Below are 18,703 nucleotides of genomic sequence, written 5' to 3'. Positions count from 1 at the left end.
ACAAGAAGTGAATGGCAAAGAAATAGTCCATCTTACAGGACAATATCAAAAACTGCCAAACTGATGAAGTAATATTTGAGGTAATCAAATATTGCTCCTTCCAAACAGAAATGTCCCAAGAAAGAATCAAATAAGGAAGAAAATCTCTATGCCTTCCCTTGTAGCTATACCGGAGCCTCACCTTTTCCAGTGGACCTCTCCCCGACTCCTATGAGTCTCCTGAGTCTCCCTGACTCCTATGCTCAGAACTCCGAAGGACACTGCCTGTATGATCAGCTTCTGGGTCGTAAGTAGAGTTATGAACTAGAAGTATGACTTGACAAGTAGTATGGAACCTCATTAATATTTGTGTACATGACTTTTATTCATCTTAATTTAACATGAAATTCTTTGTACATATTTATGATAAAATATCCAATCAACAGGTGCTTGGGTGGCACAGTCAGTTAAGCATCAGACTCTTGGCTCCGGCTCCGGTCATGATCTCAAGGTTGTAAGATCAAGCCCTGCATCAGGCTCCTCGCTCAGCAGGGAGTCTGCTTGAGATTCTCCCTCCCTCTCCCTCTGCCCCTCCTCTCCTGCTTTCTCTCTCAAATAAATAAATTTTTAAAAAATAAATAAATAAAAATAAATAAAATAAGATCTTTTTTAAAAAATAGCCAATCAATATAGAATGGCATAAAATGAAACCTCCCTCTTATCACCCTTCAGTACCACTAAGATGCAATCAATATTAGATTTCTGTGTAAACTGCAGATTCTATGCATTATACATACATCTTTTTTTAAAAAAAATACAAATAAGATTATACTGTAACTTTCATTTGCAATTTTCTTTTTCCATTTAAGAAATCTTATAGAGATCTACTGCATTTTTAATCATCTGTATAAAGATTTTAAATCCACTGTGCTCTCTCAACTTTGAAGAAGTATTACTTCATTCAATGACATTTATTGAGTTGCTTATATTATCTGGCATGTAGAAGGGACTCCACTTTATTTTCAAATATATTTGTAGTTAGAAGTGGGGGTAAACAGAAGGGGGAATGAACCATGACAGACTATGGATTCTGGGAAACAGACTGAGGGCTTCAGAGGGGAGCGGGGTGGGGGATTGGGATAGGCCAGCGATGGGTATTAAGGAGGGCATGTATTGCATGGAGCACTGGGTGTTATACACAAATAATGAATCATGGAACACTACATCAAAAACTAAGGATGTACTGTATGGTGACTAACATAACATAATAAAAAATTATTATAAAAAATAAATAAATAAAAAAGAAAGAAAGAAAGAAAGAAAGAAAGAAAGAAAGAAAGAGAAAAAAAAAGAATCCAACCAAAGATGAAGAAGCCCATTTGCCCTTGCAGTTCTAGTATACTTTGACAGCTACAACCCCAGACTGACTGGACTGTCAGAAACTATTAATAAGGGACATAGGGCCTCCATCATTCTAAGTTCTCAACTACTACCCAGAAAGGTTCTATAAGTCTGTATTCAATATTCATTCAACAAATATTTACTGACTGACTGCTACGTGCAAGACACTGTTCTTGCACTGGACACACAACCATGAACAAACAGACCTCAATCCCTTCCATCAGGGAGTATACAGTCTAATGGAGAAAGAGGAAAAGCACACAAAAACAAGTAAATTACAGAGTGTACTGGAGTTTGACAAGTTCAATACAACAAAAATACCATTAAAAAAGGGAAATAGGAAATGCAGAGAGGGAGACATGGGTGCTCTTTTAAGTAGGATCCTTGGAGAGGGACTCACTGCTGAGGTGACAAGTGACAGAATCCCAGGAAAGTAAAAAAGTAAGCCACACAGCAATCAAGGGGAACAGTGCCAATGCTGCATGATGGCAGATCCAGTACCAGGACTTATAAATGCTGCCCTCCTTCCTGTGGCTGCTCTACACCATGTGACTCCTCATCTTAATATTCTTCAGTGGATTCCCTGCAGAGGAAAAGTCCTAAAACCCTATGTGATCTCTAAGGCCCTGAATACCCTGGGCCTGCCTGCCTTATCTCCCCACTCTCCCTATGCCTGCACTCCTACAGCATCCCCAGCTCTCCCTTCTCTGCCCATGTTCTCCACACACTTCCCTCCAGTGGAGGCACAGGCCTCATTCCTCCACTTCCTCAGGAATCCTGAGCAAACTGGCCCCAGATGAGACCCCTCACTGCACACTCTCAAAGGACCTGTGCTTCTCTTTTACAAGCATTGCCAGACAGGTACTAAAATAATCACAGTGTGTAATTACTTATCTAATACTGTCCTCCCTAAGATGAAGCCCAATGTAGGCAAGAGCCCCTCCCATTCAATGCTATGCTTTCAGCACTATGCACTGTACTGGTAGGTACTTAATACATATTTCTTGACTGAATGAACAAACAACAGAAATACAAACAAGCTTCCTAGCTTACACAAATTCCAAATGAATGGGACTCTAATAGATATCATCCATAATTAAAAGTTTAGCCAAAATTTTTATCCTAATAACAATCAATACTGTAGAAATATATACAACATTGTACCATTATCCTATTTCTTTTTAAAGCCAAAACTAAATCTGTTTGGTAGTATGGATCTTACATAATTGTTTAGTATTTTCTTTTAATTTATCTCATTTTGAATACTAATGTAAATTGCTAGTCAATTCTGGCTGTACCTTGTATCATCCTACTTTACTAGAAAATATTTATGGTAAAAGAGCTCATTTAAACCAGATGATAACTTTCATTTAAATTACTAAAATAGGAGTGCCTGGGTGGCTTCCTCAGTTACGCAGCTGCCTTTGGCTCAAGGTCATGATCCCAGGATCCTGGGGTTCCAGCGTAGAGCCCTGCTTCTCCCTCTCTCTCTGCTCCTCCCCCACTTACCCCGCCCCCATGCTCATGCTCTCCCCCCACATGAAATAAATAAAATCTTCTTTATAAATAAATAAATAAATAGCTAAATTCACTTCTTCATTAACAAAAAAATCACCCATATTTGGATTGACTTAATAACAACAACAAAATACATACACAGAAAAAAAGATATTTTAGATACTCATTGCACTGTTTCCTAAATACTATTTGTTTAAATGTCATCCCACCAGAGTTCTTTAAGGTAAAGTTTTTGTTTTTTCAAGAATCAAAATGTATCTTCTAACCTTCACAACTAATCAAAAAACTGTCAAAAAAATTAAAAATATTTTATAAAAATAATTTAACACATTTTTCAAAGTACTTTCAAAAAATTAAAATTAAAGATAAGAGGGAAATATGATACCCAATTTTTCAGATGAGCCTTAAAAAGGAGATATAATTTGCTGAAATTAAAATAGCGAGTTAATCTTGGATTGGCCCTAGGAATCCACTCCTCATGGTTGAGTTAGAGTTCACTGTGCTGCACCAGACATCCTGGGCTCAGAATTGGCCACAACATACCCTCACAGCAGCAAACCTCACTGGCAGAGAAAAACTACTTTTACTTCTCAATACATTTAAGAGAAATTTTCCAGTGCTGTTGAAATGCAAACTCTCCTATATTATGGTGGAATAATCACATCATAGGGAAAATAGCAACTTGTAAAATTCACCTTCATGGCAAATATGATCTCAGAGATCCATATTCTGCAGAATTACAAAGTAATTCAAGAACTAAGGAATTACAAAGCAGGCAGGCAACAAAAGATAAACATAAAAACTAGTGATATTGTACCAACATAAAACTAATGTTATAACAACATTTATAGATATATTTTCAATATTCATCTTCAGAAAGCTGGGATATAAGTACAAACTAAATGAGAAAGAGCAAAGATAATATTCACTTAAATTTTGGAATCATGGGCACTTGAAATAATGTGTCTGCATTGCAGTAAAAAGCACCTGTCCCACAGACAGTAAAAACGCACAGTACAGTGGACTTGGTGAAGCACCAAGCTGAACTTTTCAAACACATAACTGACTAAAATAGATTCCAGAAGCCAGTTTTACATGAAATGGAGCACTCCTGATTTGAACAGTCCCAAAAGTATTTAATGTTTCATGACAATTATATGAATCTTTTCTTGTAGAACTAAAAAGTGTGTGCATATATGTGTGTCATTTTTAATTCTATCACAGATATTTGCTTTAAAAAATAACACAAGACAAAAACATAACATAAGTGTCAGTGACAATAACATAAGTGTCAGTAAGGACTGGAACAACTGGAATTCTCATACTTTGTTGAGGGACACGTAAATTGATTAAGAACACTGATTTGCAATATCTACTAAATTTACATATGCCTTACAAGCCAGCAATTCCATTGTAGAATTAAGTGCTCCAGACATAAGTGATTACAGTGATCACATCTACCAAAAGGCAGGTATAAGAATGTTCCTACCAAGAAGCCAAAACTAGAAGTAACCCAAAATATCCATTAATAAGAGAACAGAAAATATTCATTTAATGGATTACTGGATGGCAGTAAAAAGAATGAATTTCTATTAAATGCACATGAATGAATCTCACTGGCACAATACTGGCAAGAGAATTCAGATACGTAAGAGCCATACCGTATATGATTCCACTACAATGGAGTTCAAGATTAGGCAAAACTAATCACTGGTAATAGATACCATGAAAACAATAACCTTGGTGAAAGTTTAGCCAAAGGGAGGTATTGAGCAGGAGGACACAGGACATATAAATTCATTTAGTGTAACATTTAAAATCTGTACATTTTACTTTGTGTGCATTAAGACACAAAAATAAAAAAGAAAAAAAAAGAAAAGAAAAGAAAAAAAAGGGAAAAGAGGAGAGACTTTGCCTATCAGGAGTTTTGCCAAATTATCTTTGGCAAATCACTTAAACTCTTCAAAACTGTTCTATCATCAATAAAAGGAAATACCAGCCCTAACAAATTAAAGGGAAAAAATCTCCTCAAATCTGAACTCAAATCAATTCTACAAAGCACAAAACAACCATAAGGTATATTATTATTACCTCATATGCAGGAACTAAAATATATATAAGTTCAAGAATTCTCTTGAAGTTGGCTTACTCAAAGAGATCTTCTAGTCAATACTTATTAAATACCAAGATTAAATTAATGCCTAAATTAAGATAATTTAGCCTTAGACTTAAATTTTACCAAAAAAAAAAGTAATTTCATTATTAATTTACAGATTTCTAAATTTTCTTTAAGCATTGCTTTCAACCTAATTGGCTCCATCATGTAATGAGATTCTTTACAACATACAGAAAAACTGTGAATTTGGGAAAATATTATTTACTTTATAAATTATTGCCTTGTATAAAACTTCCAAGTACACATCTTATGCATAATATTAGATTACTTATTATTATCAGTACTATGCTTTGACAATGATTTGTAAAAGAAAATCTTATACTGAAACCCTTAACCACTTAACTTTCTTTTGTATTGCCAGACTATACCTCCAGACAGTCCTTCCAAAAATCTGATCAGAAAAACAAAACTCACAGATTCTTATCTTCCCTCCTTAATGTTCATTCTGTGCATATATTTTAATGATCCCCAATGTTTAAAATGTATTAATTTTATGGCAAGAAGATAAAATTAAATAACGAAAATCTTTCAAGAATTGCCACACAACTTACACAGACACACAACTGATTATGAATTACTTTGAGTCCTCACAGACTTCACAGTTTGACAGCCAGAGCAGACCACAGTTTAATAACAGGCCTGAACTGTATGAATTTCTGACACAGCCCACTTATTTCTGCTACTGGGACAGCACTTTTGGTGGACTTAACAACAAAGTAGTAAAGAACTAAATCATTAAAGTACTCTACCTCTTCTGGAAGGCTGAAAAGTGCCACATCAGCACAGCATTAAATTAAAAACAAAGCCAAAACAGTAAAACTATCTTCATATTAACAAGGATACTAGAACTGCCACAGAAACCAATTTAAGAAATTTGGCCAAAAGCCAAAAAAAACTAAATTTCATTTCTCCCACTCTAATATGCTGTTATTATGTGCTAAAACATGCATGAATCTTAAAAACATTACGCTAACTAAAAGAAGCCAGTCATAGACAACCAACTACATACTATGTGCTTTATTTTTATGAAATGGCCAGAAGAGACAGAAAGAGTAGATTAGTGGTTGCCAGAGGCTGGGAGTGGGGAGTTGGAATGAGGAATGACTGTTAATGTGTACAGGGTTTCCTTCTGAGGTGTTAAAAATGTTATAAAATTAGATTGTGGTAATGGCTGCACAACTATGTAAATATACTAAAACGTACTGAACTGCAAATGGATGGACTTTATGGTATGTGACATATATTTTGATAAAAAACTCAAAAATTTAAACAATTAAATAAAATTGAAAATGTATTTCCTCACTTGCACTTGCCACCTTTCCAAGTCCTTAATAGCCACACAGTGGCTACCACAATGGACAGTTCCAACATCATGGAAAGTTCTGGTGGACAGAACTGCTCCAGAACATTAAAAGGCAAGATGAAATAATAAGGAGAACTGGCAACTTCATCAAGTTATTTACTATCAAAGAAACAATGTTTATCTACCAGTAACTAATGCCAAACTGGATCCACAACAAAATAACCAGAGATCCGGACATGGTCAGTCACCTTGCTCCCTCCTACACAAGTATAAGTGAAGCTGGACAGAAGAAAAAACAAACAAGCTAGAAATTCCCAGATTCTTTCTAAATCCTGCAAAGCCTGTGAGAGATCACAGTATTTATTCATCGTTTTATCAGGGTATCAGCACTAATCAATGTCCGCAGCTGTGCAGCTTCCTCAGAACAGAAGACACGAGCACTCACATTCGAGAGCCTGTAAAGAACTGAACAGTTTAAGGTAAGTGCATAAGAGCTGGTGTCATTTATTATTTTCATCTTCAGGCAAAGACAACATAATGCATGCTAAGGGAAGTCTACTTATGTAATGTCATTTAAATAAAAATGTTTGTAATGATCCACTCATAACTTATGATGATGCTTCTGTGGCCATTTTAAACTAAGACTGTTGAATCATTCTTAGTTCACATTCTGCAGTATTAAAATTTTTGTTTGTTTTATACTGACATCAAGTGGCAATACCATGTACTGCAATTTCCCAAACTGCTTTCCTATGTTCTTGTAAAAACCTAAAGAGATTTTAAGATATAATACCAATACTTTTCCAAGGCTGAGCAGGCTGTGCGACTTGGGGAATGCCTTAAGACCCAACTGCACATCTGTTGCCTTAAAAGGAATTCTCTTGGCAAGCAATTCCTTTGTTTAGAGTGTTTGCCACTCATTAACTGAATGACTTGAGGCAAACTGGTGTTGCCATTCTGTGCAGCCTCAAGGCTCACATCTATACAAAGTGGCTTAGTAAGACCTAAGTCAGAGAGGGAGTGTGAATATTTCAAGGAGATGTAAATGTAAGCTGAATAAAGCAGTGCCAGGCACCTAGTAAGAGCTCAATAAATATTAGTTACCAATTCATAGTCCCCTATTAAATCATCAGAGCAGAAGCTACCACCTTACCCTCAACTTATTAAAGTCTGCTTTCCAAGTTGATAGCTATCTGAAAAAGTAAGAACCTCCGGAAGAGACAGCAAGCATGTTTAAGTTCGAAGGGTATGAAAGGGAAGAAGGTCAAAAGTCAAAGGCCACCTTTTCCTTACTCACAATTACCTCTGATGCTAATTGTTTGGGATGTATGTGTACGAGTCTACCAGGTAAATAAACCACTTTGAATAACGTATGCCAATTCAATTAATTAGTTTTGTTTTTCCAATACACTGGACAGAAAAGAACGAAATAAGAATGTCATGTCACCAAAGCCTGCAACTCATTATGTAAGCTTTAATAACTTAAAAACACGTCAACAATCACTCAAATAAGTTTATAAGGTATATAATTCCGAAAACACCTTTTTAAAAAATTTATCAATAAGCCTAATTCATGAATTAAATAATTTTTCAAAATTTCAAACAAATAAAAATTCAAGTCATGAAAATAAAAGATTCTCAATTTAAACATGCGCTTATGATTGAATATCTAGACTTCCAACCTATCACCTGCTTACCCCACTCTGACCCCGAGATTGCTCATCTAGTTCTACACCTTGTTCTGATTCCTCTTTAGAAGGTTAATAGCCATTTTCTGGCCTAACACACTATTTGTCAAATCCTTCAAACCTTGCCCCAAGAGAAGCCCTGCTCTTGGCTTTGAAAATAGGTTCTGCTGCAATCTACAGTCTCAGAGCACACAAACAGATATATTCCATGCTGATTATGGAAATATTGGTAATTAATATGGATATTAAATGGCTTCTACACAGCTTCGTCTAGGTCTACTACAGGCAAGTGGTAGACACTACCCTCTGAAGATGCCTTCCAGTTTCCCAGAGATATTTCCCACTAATAAAGATAGTGCACCTCACCTACATTTCTTTTTCCCTATCTTTTTCTCAATTGGCTCTAATCATGCCAACCCTTACTTGTTCAAACTTCTTGCCAGTTCTTGAAGTATTCAGAATATAACAAAGATAAACTGCTCCCAAATGGGGAAGATAAGTCCAACCAAGAAGGGAACTTGGGGAGACGTGATTAATTTTAACCTTTACCCTTCTGGCTCTACAAAAATGTGGGGAGAGTTTGGCCAAAAAAAGGGCAGGTTGGGGTTCCAGCCAGCAAACAGCCCCACATAAAGCCTTGAGCAACACAGTGCAAGTAACGAGTTTTAATGCCATCAGGTAACTGAACTGTTTTCAACTCCCTGACACACTATTCCCGTATCTGTTAAACAGATATTGGATAGGTATCAAACAACGGAAGCCTGAGAGAGTAACTTTATGATTATTCATTCCAGCTGTACATCTGAATTCAGACTCTTGCCTTGATTCTCAGGTCTAAGGTAAAGGGACCTGAAAAGAAGAGCAACAGGGAAGAGCAAGTCTCCTATCTACCAACAGACCATAATATTTATATATACATAAATATATAGATTTTTACAATGCTATTAACCTAGCTGAAGGTTAACATGGATTTACATTTGGGGAACTAGTAAACATCTTTAAAATTTTAAATGACTCAAAATAACTTATATTCATGGTGTTAGGAGGCCAGTGAATTAAGAAGGAATATACTTACATCACTTGAAGAGACTGTTCCTGTTTCAACAGCGACACCGCTACCACGCAGTTTCTATTACGAAATAAATAACTTATTACTTAGTTTTGTTTTTAATTTTTATTCTAATTTATCAGCTTATGAAAGGGAGCTAAGAAAATTTTATAATTTTTTTCCTAATCCTACTTAATGGAGTATCATCAACTAATAAAAAGCATAGGGATGACACAAAATATTCTAAATATTACACTCTTCCAGATAACTTAATTAAAAATGGAACAATAATAAACTGAATACTAAGCTCCAGCTAAATTTCATAAGTGAAGCTGGTGCAAATTTCCAAATCTCAGAACTTACTTACTGAATTGCTTTTCGCGTAAGATGACTGTCTTAAGCCGAACTATCTACATCATATGCTGTGGCAAAGCTTTCAAAATAGGTGCCTCATAATGGAAAGATTCTACACAGAACTTAAAATCAGATTATCTACAGCAACGCTAGCAAGTTATAATGACAATCAGAATCTCACATGTTATATGATGTCTAAATGACATATAGAAATGACTAAAGAAAAGGTAGAAAGTCAAAGATTGAATGTGCAAGAGAAAAGTGGTGATGAATTTCTGAAAGGAAATTTTTATTTAGTTTTATTCGATCTAATTTTATTTTTTATCTACTAAGTTCCAGGCATGAGGCCCCCCCCACAACGCATATACAATGCTTGAACTACCAAAAAAGAAAAAGCTCCTAAATGTCACTATAAAGTCAACAAAATATCCGAACTTGCAACTAATTTGGACTTTTGAAAGTTTATTTCTATTAAAATTATGAAACTGTGGTCCTTTTTATGAGGGAGAAAACACTAACAATAGAGAAAAAGAGACGTTCCAGATACAGTGCCATCATATGACATTTAAGCAAAGTAGCAAACAGAATCCCCAGTAATCCTAGGTTTCATTCTTTAAACAAGAAGTCTGTAATTCGATCCTGATAGAAAGCTATGGAAGAAGTGTCTGCCCACAGCAAGAGAGACAGTGCAATTCAGATCCTAGCAGAAGCAGTGACCAGACTCTGAGAAGCAAAGCCAGACGTGGCCAGGGCACCCTGAAGAGTCACTTTGTAGCAGGACTTGCAAAGCAGAAATGCCATACCATAACTGAAGAAAGCCAAAGACTTGGTGATAAAAAGAATGCACCAGAAAGATAAAGAAAAGGTCTTTTAAAGCATTTATCTAATACCGAGAAGGTCAGTTCTAATGAAAACTGTTTCACACACTGAAATATTTTGCTTCCACTAGTGATAATAAAGATATTTCCCCCAATTCTTGGACATAGTTATAACCACAGTTAATCATTCCAAAAGTAACAAATCATCTGCGAGGCACAATATAAATGTTATTCTTGTGAGGAAAAATCTAAGATGAAACAACCCAAAATGTTAGTGGCAAACTACAGTATACATTCTTTCCTACTAATTTTCATTTTATGAATCCAGTTATGATAGAGCCTCACTACCATTACCATAAAGCTAACACTTAAAAAGATTGAAGTTTGTTCAAAGGAAGAACAAATTTCAAAAAAGAAGAAAAAAAAAGGAGGGGTGAGGGGAAGGTTAAACATTCTGATCCTAAATGATACACACCTAGAAATCTAAAATCTCATCTTCACACATCTATTTTTCATGTTCTAAATATTATGTTTTTAAAATACCTCACAAATTCACTAAAATCCGCAAGTTTGTGGCTCTTGTAAAAATACTTTTAAAAACTAAGCCAGGGGCACCTGGGTGTCTCAGTGAGTTAAGCATTCAACTCTCGGTTTCAGCTCAGGTTGTGCGTTGAGCCCCATGTTGGGCTCCATGCTCAACAGAGAGTCTGCTTCTCCTCTCCCTCTCCCTTTGTCCCTCCCCCTGCTCACAAGTTCTCTCTCTTTCTTTAAAATAAATAAATCTTAAAAAAAAAAAAAACTAAGCCAAAAAGACTGTTAAAATTTATACTACTGACATAAAAAAATACGTAATTACGTTCAATACACTCCAAAATATCCCTATGCAAATATAGGAGACAATTAGACTTTCCCAAAAAGGCAACCAACGGTAAGACAAAAAGTAAACCCAAGTAAATGTCATGGTGTCTCTCCTATGCCTCAAATTAAAATCTATTAAAATGTCACCTGAAATGTGAATTATAACTTTCCAAAAATATATTTCAAATAGAATTTATTTGTAATTTAACACTGACAACACACTAACAATATTATTTTCCTGGTCCCATCCCCACACCAAATCTCATTATCTTCTACCCTTTCTTCCCCAGAATACTCCTTCCCCACCCACCTTCATTCACTCCTTTTCTGAGGATCATTCCCAGTCTCTCCCTTACCACTAATATCAGTCACTGGAAGCCTAAAGGAAAGGACCACTGAGCCACCATAAGTGTCCTAACTTTTTTACCTGTTCTAGGGAACCATGAAGACAATAACAGAAAACCTGTTATTTTCCCCCATCATTTAACCAGCAAGCTATTTCCTTCATGGAGAAGTAGAGCTACAGAGATCTGAAAGCAACCAAGATGACCACTAATCAGGCTTCACGTTTAACCTTAGGCCCAAATGTTCTATCCCACAGTGACATAGTAAATCCTGGGAAGGTGCCATTGTGCGATGTTACCTCGAAGCTGGTCCCAGCCGCTCTAGGCTTACCCAGGGGCACCTGGAAGCCTAGTATGGACTCTTGAGCAAGACCAGAACAACTGGATTGACCAATGATCTATAATGTGCTGTCTGTAGTTTAAAACTCCCCTGGCAGCACCGAGAGCCAGTTTGTTTATTGGTGTAACGAGTCAGACAGCTTGGCCTGGTTCTGTGACTAGAAGGACATAAACGATCCTGCTAGAAACACGAAGAGCTCTCCCCAAACCTAAGATTTCCCGCACAAATCTTGGAGGTTCAGGATCCCCAAGGCAGACATGTGAGCTGCACCTGAAGTCTCTGAGCCCGAAGCTTGCCTGCACTCTGTCTCCTGCTATACTGTTTCTTTTCCCTTCTTACAAGCCTTATGTGAGTATGCTGTCTGGAATTGTCCAAGTCCTCTCAGTTCTCCCGCCTGTGCGATCTTGGCAGCCACCTAGAAGGAAGAGACTCCCTGCCCACTGAAAAGCATGAATGGAAAATCCCAAGTGGCAGAAAAGACAGAAAGGTTTGAGTTGAAGCTAGTCAAAGAAAGAAAAAGTGAAGCATGCTACCATACCTAAGAGTATTCTGACTTACTTATCAAATTCAAAATGGCATTATTTTAATGTGACTTTTTTGTAATTTCACTAATAGCTTAATATGGGTGTCACATTCCTTTCAAGGATACTAAAAAAAAAAAGCATCTTTTACCTGTGAACTCAGCTGAGTTTTTATCCAATTGAAATAATAATTTAAGTCACTGCCTTCCATCAGTTCTTTCCCCCAAGCTGCTAACTTCGCAATAATTCTTGCTGCCTGAAAAGTAAGAAATGTATTTGAATACTATGTTGATTCTAAAATCACATCACATACCTTAAAAAGCAGGACTCACAACCACTTTTCTGTGATTTTTTTCAATACTCAACTCCTCCAAAATAAGTTTGTATTTCATTTTTAAAAATATATTTTGCAATATAGTCAAAATGTACTTTTAAATAGATCCCTTAAGGCAAAACAAAATTAGTTACATTTTAAGAATTTCGTGACATGCCTTGTAATATTTTGAGTTCCAAAAGTAAGACTGGGATTCATTATAAGACAAGCAAAAATCAAAATGATCTTTTTTTTTTTTTTGGAGGCACTGAATAAGTATTTTTAATGAATTTATAGATGTTGATATTCAAAAATCTGCAGACTTCCACCAAATTGCTTGCCAGAGTTCAGAGCAATGTCTACAACAAACTGCCAGCTGCTACCTTCATTCATTCCAAGCCCCATGTGAGTCCTCACACTTAAATATCTGTACCTTAGTATAAAATACATCCTGCATATTAAATAGCCATCTCTCCTCGCTATTAACCTTTTCTCCTCACCTAGAGATTTCTCAGGTTTCTTCAAGCTATAAAACTAACCATTAATTTTTTATTAAATAGGCAGTATAAGAATACAACAAATCATCATGTTGTACATTTTAAATACCTTACAATATGTCAATTATCCTCAATAAACCTGGAAGATACATATACACACACACAAATATAGGCAGCATAAAATACTACTTCTCAGGGCGCCTGGGTGGCTCAGTCAGTTAAGCGTCTTTGGCTCGGGTCATGATCCCAGGGTCCTGGGATGGAGCCCTGGATCCCCTGCTCAGCGGGGAACTTGCTTCTCCTTCTCCCTCTGCCCCTCCTCCAGCTTCTACTCTCTCTTTCTCACTTGCTCACTCTCTGTCTCTTAAATAAATAAAATCTTTAAAAAAAATAAAATAAAATACTACTTCTCCACACACACAACCCAATTTAATATTCTTTCAGTACTTTCTGAAAGTCACCATCAAAATTAGGAAGTCATTTAAGCCATGTATCCAGACAATAAAAACGAGTCTCTACAATTTAAAAAAAGAAAATACATTATAGTCTTTTTTAAGTATTCTTTAAAATATAGTTTATTTCATGAGTCCTCCTTCTTAATTTCTCTTAAGGTTTATTATAATATGTACAATATATGAATACACTCATACATAAATGAATATAGATATATATGGAAAAAAGAAAGAAAACACATGCTCAAAAATGTATTACTAACAGTTCTTGATTTGAAAAGTTCAAAGACACCTACTGAAATGAACAGCCTCAGGAGCTCCGCCACTACAGCCCACTCCACATTGGGAATAGAAGAGGCTTGTACAAAGATTTACTCTCTCAACTCTCCTTTCATACCTTCTCTATACTCCATAAAAGACTGTTCAGTGTTAAGGCTTCCACAGATAGCATTTCAGGGTAAGTTTAAAACAGGAGTATGTTTAAGATATTAAAAAACAAGTAATTACTAAATTAAAATAAAAATTAAGCACAACAGCTACTTCTGAACAAAATTTAATTTCTGTAGTAAAACGTGGTTAATCCTATCACAATCTGAAGCTCTTTTCCACATGCAATCTAGCAAAGGTTTTTATGCTAATGAACTCAACAAATACTGTACAAAACTTTAACTGTATCAAAGCAACTCCATCTCCTTTGTCTTCCCAATATCCCCACATTACTAACCATCGATAAGGAAACACTGCTTTGAAAAATTAACATCACAGCCTTTGCTCCTCTGGGAGCTGGGAGGTTACCAAGTCATAAATAGCGCAAGCATGTTTCTTCCCCAAATCAGAAATTTGATCAATTCAAAATTTACCATGTGAACAGTAAAGAGATCCTGGCGATTCAACATTGGCAGAAAGTAGGACCAGGCAGTGTTCTTGCTGCGTTTAGCATAGTCAAAGAAAATGCTAACCCGCTGGTGATTTTCCTAAAAAAGAAAAGGAATGATATCACTAATCAGAATGCATTTTACTACCATGCACTGCTTCTCAACCTTTCATTCTGTGTCCCATCAGTCAGTGTGTTTTCTTCCTCCAGTTGTTATTATGGGTCAGAGGTGGTGAGAGGGGGCAGGCATAGACACTTTAAAAATAAAATCACCTTTGGGGGGGTACCTAGGTGGCTCAATCAGTTAAACAGTTAAGCGCCCGACTCTTGATTTCGGCTCAGGTCATGATCTCAGGGTCATGAGATCAAGCCCTGCATTGGGCTCCATGTTCAGTGGGTAGTCTGCTTGAGATTCCCTCTCCCTTTCCCTCTCCCCCTCTCCCCACCCCCACCCCAGCGCACACATGTGCAGAGGTGCATGCTCTCTCTCTCAAATAAATAAATAAATCTTTAAAAATATAACATAAAATAAAATCACCTTTAATTATTATGATTAGCTTTAAATCAGGTGAGCCAAGCTAGCAGATCCCAACCCTACAGGGAGTAGCAATCTAAGTTACATTTCATCTGAGCCTGCACCTCTGACCTGCCCTTCCCAGTGTTTTTTCCACACAAATAAAATCAGATTACTCCTAGAATATTATGATAGAAAAATCAGTGCAGATAAAGACAGTAAAAAACATCATATAACACTAGCAGAAAGACACAGGATTTGAGGAACAATTAATTCTTAGCTCAAAACATGCATATTCTACTTCTTACCTAAATTTTACCTGCATTTCACTGGCTCAAATACACTTTCTGATTCACTAAATGAATATGGTTCTAAGTAGCAGTATTTGGTAAAAACACAAAAAAAACACATAAACAATAATTTTCAGATCAACATTTAATTCTTTTAAATACATTGTTTTTAATCTTGGTCTTTGCTAACACTTACCTATTTGAGGAAGAGACTAACATCTCCATAAGTAATGAATCATTATAGTTCAGAATAACAATTGCAAGTTACGATGATTTTATCAAAGGACTCAAAATTTGGATAGGTCTTCGTTTACTCCATTGGTGGGTTATTTCCCAAGTTTAAACTGTAATTATCATTGCACATAAAAACAAAGTACACTACATACAGAAAGAACAAAAAATATTTTTACATTTTAAGTAAGTTTAAAATTCATCTTCCTTGGGGTGCCTGGGTGGCTCAGTCAGTTAAGTCTCTAACTCTTGATTTCAGCTCAGGTCATGATTTCAGGCTCATGAGATCGAGCCCCACATGGGGTACCCCACTCAGCAGGGAGTCTGCATGAGATTCTCGCTCTCCCTCTGTCCCTCTGCCCCTCCCCCTGCTCTCTCTCACTCGCTCTCTCATTCTTAAATAAGTAAATAAAATATTTTTAAAAATACTCATCTTCCTTGACTTTGTGGTTTCAATTCTTGCTTAAAACGTATCTTCCAGAGGAGGAGTTAAGATGGCAGAGTAGCAGGGGGACCCTGAGCTAGCCTCATACCTCAAACACAGCTGGATCAACATCAAATCATTTTGATCTGAGGATTAAGAAAACAATCTGCACAACTGAAGGGACAGAACGTGCCAGATGCGAGTTCAGAGAGGTGAACTTGGGGAGAGAAAAACCATGGTGCCCTGAAGGGGAGGGAGCCATTTTACTGGAGGGAAGTCAGGGAGAGGGAGAGAGCAGTGTGTAGGGTTCGCACAAGATGCTGCAGTGTAGGGATCCCCTGGGTTGCACTGGGAGAGAACACTCCCCTTCCTGCAGCACACTTGGAAGAGGGTATGTATTGCCTCTCCAAGGAGAAAAGGCCCACCAGGCACCACTCAGCGGCCATTCAACAGCCAAGGACAGAGGTGTACATAGAGGACAGATAACCTGGTCTGCAGCTTTTCCTGGTGCACCACAACAGACTCCAGCCACCCAGCATAAGCCATGTGACTGCTTTTCTGGGACAGAATAGAACAAGGCACACCAGAAGGCTCTCCACTGGAGGTTAGAGAGAGGGTCCGAGCCTTCCCGGCCCTTTAAGATTTGGAGTTTTGAATCCCAGCCCCTGGCCAGGGATAAAACATGGGAGAAGTGTGATGCCAGGTGCCTGGGCACAGATAGGTTGAGCTCAGGGGTCTGACGAAAGCCTGGGACACACGAGGGGAGATTGTTCACTATACTGTGAGGACTTCCTGAACAATGGTGGCTGCAAGTTCCCCTTCTAGGGGACGAGAGGGCAGGGTAGCACCATCTTCCACATGCACACATACATACACACACACACACACACACACACACACACACACACACACACACACATATACACACCCTGCCCAAGCACCGTAGAACTTCAGAGAGAAACACTGTGCATCCAATGGTGGAGGAGTCCCCTACACCAAACACCACCCTCCTGCGCCCAGCAAGGGCATCCTTACAAGGGCAAGTTTGACTATGAGCCAGCCCAGCAGGCCCTTTCCTCAGAAGACCAACACAGGCCCCCCATGTGTGCCAAGTCTACTGATCATAGAGTGCTCCAAAGCATCAGCTTCAGTTTTGGTGGGAAAAGGACAAGGCTTTCTTTTTATTATATATATATTTTTTTTACTTATTTTACTTTTTATTTTTTTTCTTCATTTTTTTTTCTTTGATATCAGGTTCAGTTTCTTGTTCATTTGCTGGTTTGTTTCTTTCCTTTTCTCATTTTTTGGATCAGGCATTTTTTTTTTAATTTTCCTTTTTTCCTTCTTTCTTTCTTATTCTTTGGAATCAGCCTTATAGTATTATTTGTCTGTTTGCTTTTTTATTCCCTTTCCTCTTCTCTTTTCTTGATTCAGGACTTTTTTTTTTTTAAATCAGGCTTATCTTTTTTTTTTTTAATGTTTTTTTATTATATTATGTTAGTTACCATACAGTACATCCCCGGTTTCCGATGTAAAGTTCGATGACTCATTAGTATAACACCCAGTGCACCATGCAATACGTGCCCTCCCTACTACCCATCACCAGTCTATCCCATTCCCCCAACCCCCTCCCCTCTGACACCCTCAGTTTGTTTCTCATAGTCCATAGTCTCTCATGCTTCATTCCCCCTTCTGATTGCCCCCCCTTTCTTTATCCCTTTCTTCCCCTACCGATCTTCCTAGTTCTTAAATTCCATAGATGAGAGAAATCATATGATAATTGTCTTTCTATGCTTGACTTATTTCACTTAGCATTATCACCTCCAGTGCCGTCCATGTTGCAGCAAATGTTGAGAACTCGTTCTTTCTGATAGCTGAGTAATATTCCATTGTGTATATGGACCACAACTTCTTAATCCAGTCATCTGTTGAAGGGCATCTCAGTTCCTTCCACGATTTGGCTATTGTGGACAATGCTGCTATGAACATTGGGGTGCATATGGCCCTTCTCTTCACTACGTCTGTATCTTTGGGGTAAATACCCAGTATTGCAATGGCTGGGTCAAAGGGTAGCTCAATTTTTAACTTTTTAAGGGACCTCCACACTGTCTTCCAAAGTGGCTGTACCAACTTGCATTCCCACCAACAATGTAGGAGGGATCCCCTTTCTCCACATCCTCTCCAATATTTGTTGTTTCTTGCCTTGTCCATTTTTGCCATTCTAACTGGCATAAGGTGATATCTTAGTGTGGTTTTGATTTGAATTTCCCTGATGGCTAATGATTTTGAACATTTTTTCATGTGTCTGTTAGCCATTTGTATGTCTTCATTGGAAAAGTGTCTGTTCATATCTTCTGCCCATTTTTTGATTTGTTTATTTGTTTCTCATGTATTGAGTTTGAGAAGTTCTTTGTAGATCTTGGATACAAGTCTTTTATCTGTAGTGTCATTTGCAAACCCTAACCCATATGATCCTCTCAACTGATGCAGAAAAAGCATTTGACAAAATACAGCATCCTTTCCTGATTAAAACCCTTCAGAGTGTAGAAATAGAGGGTACATTTCTCAATCTCATAAAAACCATCTATGAAAAGCCTACAGCAAATATTATTCTCAAAGGGGAAAAGCTGGAAGCCTTTCCCTTAAGATCAGGAACACAACAAGGATGCCCACTCTCGCCACTATTATTCAACATAGTACTAGAAGTCCTTGCAACAGCAATCAGACAACAAAAAGGGATCAAAGGTATCCAAATCGGCA

General features: G+C 37.3%; 1 protein-coding gene across 2 annotated transcripts in view; it reads right to left on the bottom strand.

Annotated features, from left to right (window-relative positions):
• ATP6V1H (ATPase H+ transporting V1 subunit H) overlaps positions 1-18,703 on the bottom strand; it is a 121,565-nt gene that overhangs the window by 82,448 nt on the left and 20,414 nt on the right. The window contains exons 5-7 of one of the 2 annotated variants that reach the window (XM_045789090.2): positions 14,471-14,584; positions 12,500-12,604; positions 9,141-9,194 (exon numbers count right to left, since the gene is read on the bottom strand). In XM_045789090.2, the coding sequence (XP_045645046.1) occupies positions 9,141-9,194; positions 12,500-12,604; positions 14,471-14,584 (273 nt within the window). The remainder of the gene's footprint in view (positions 1-9,140; positions 9,195-12,499; positions 12,605-14,470; positions 14,585-18,703) is intronic. The other variant, XM_087864879.1, reaches the window with a different exon arrangement.

The sequence above is a fragment of the Ursus americanus genome, chromosome 9, assembly GCF_024610735.1.
Source record: "Ursus americanus isolate L20-20 chromosome 9, mUrsAme1.1.p, whole genome shotgun sequence".
Lineage (NCBI taxonomy): Eukaryota > Metazoa > Chordata > Mammalia > Carnivora > Ursidae > Ursus > Ursus americanus.
This window is presented reverse-complemented; position numbering and strand designations above follow the sequence as displayed.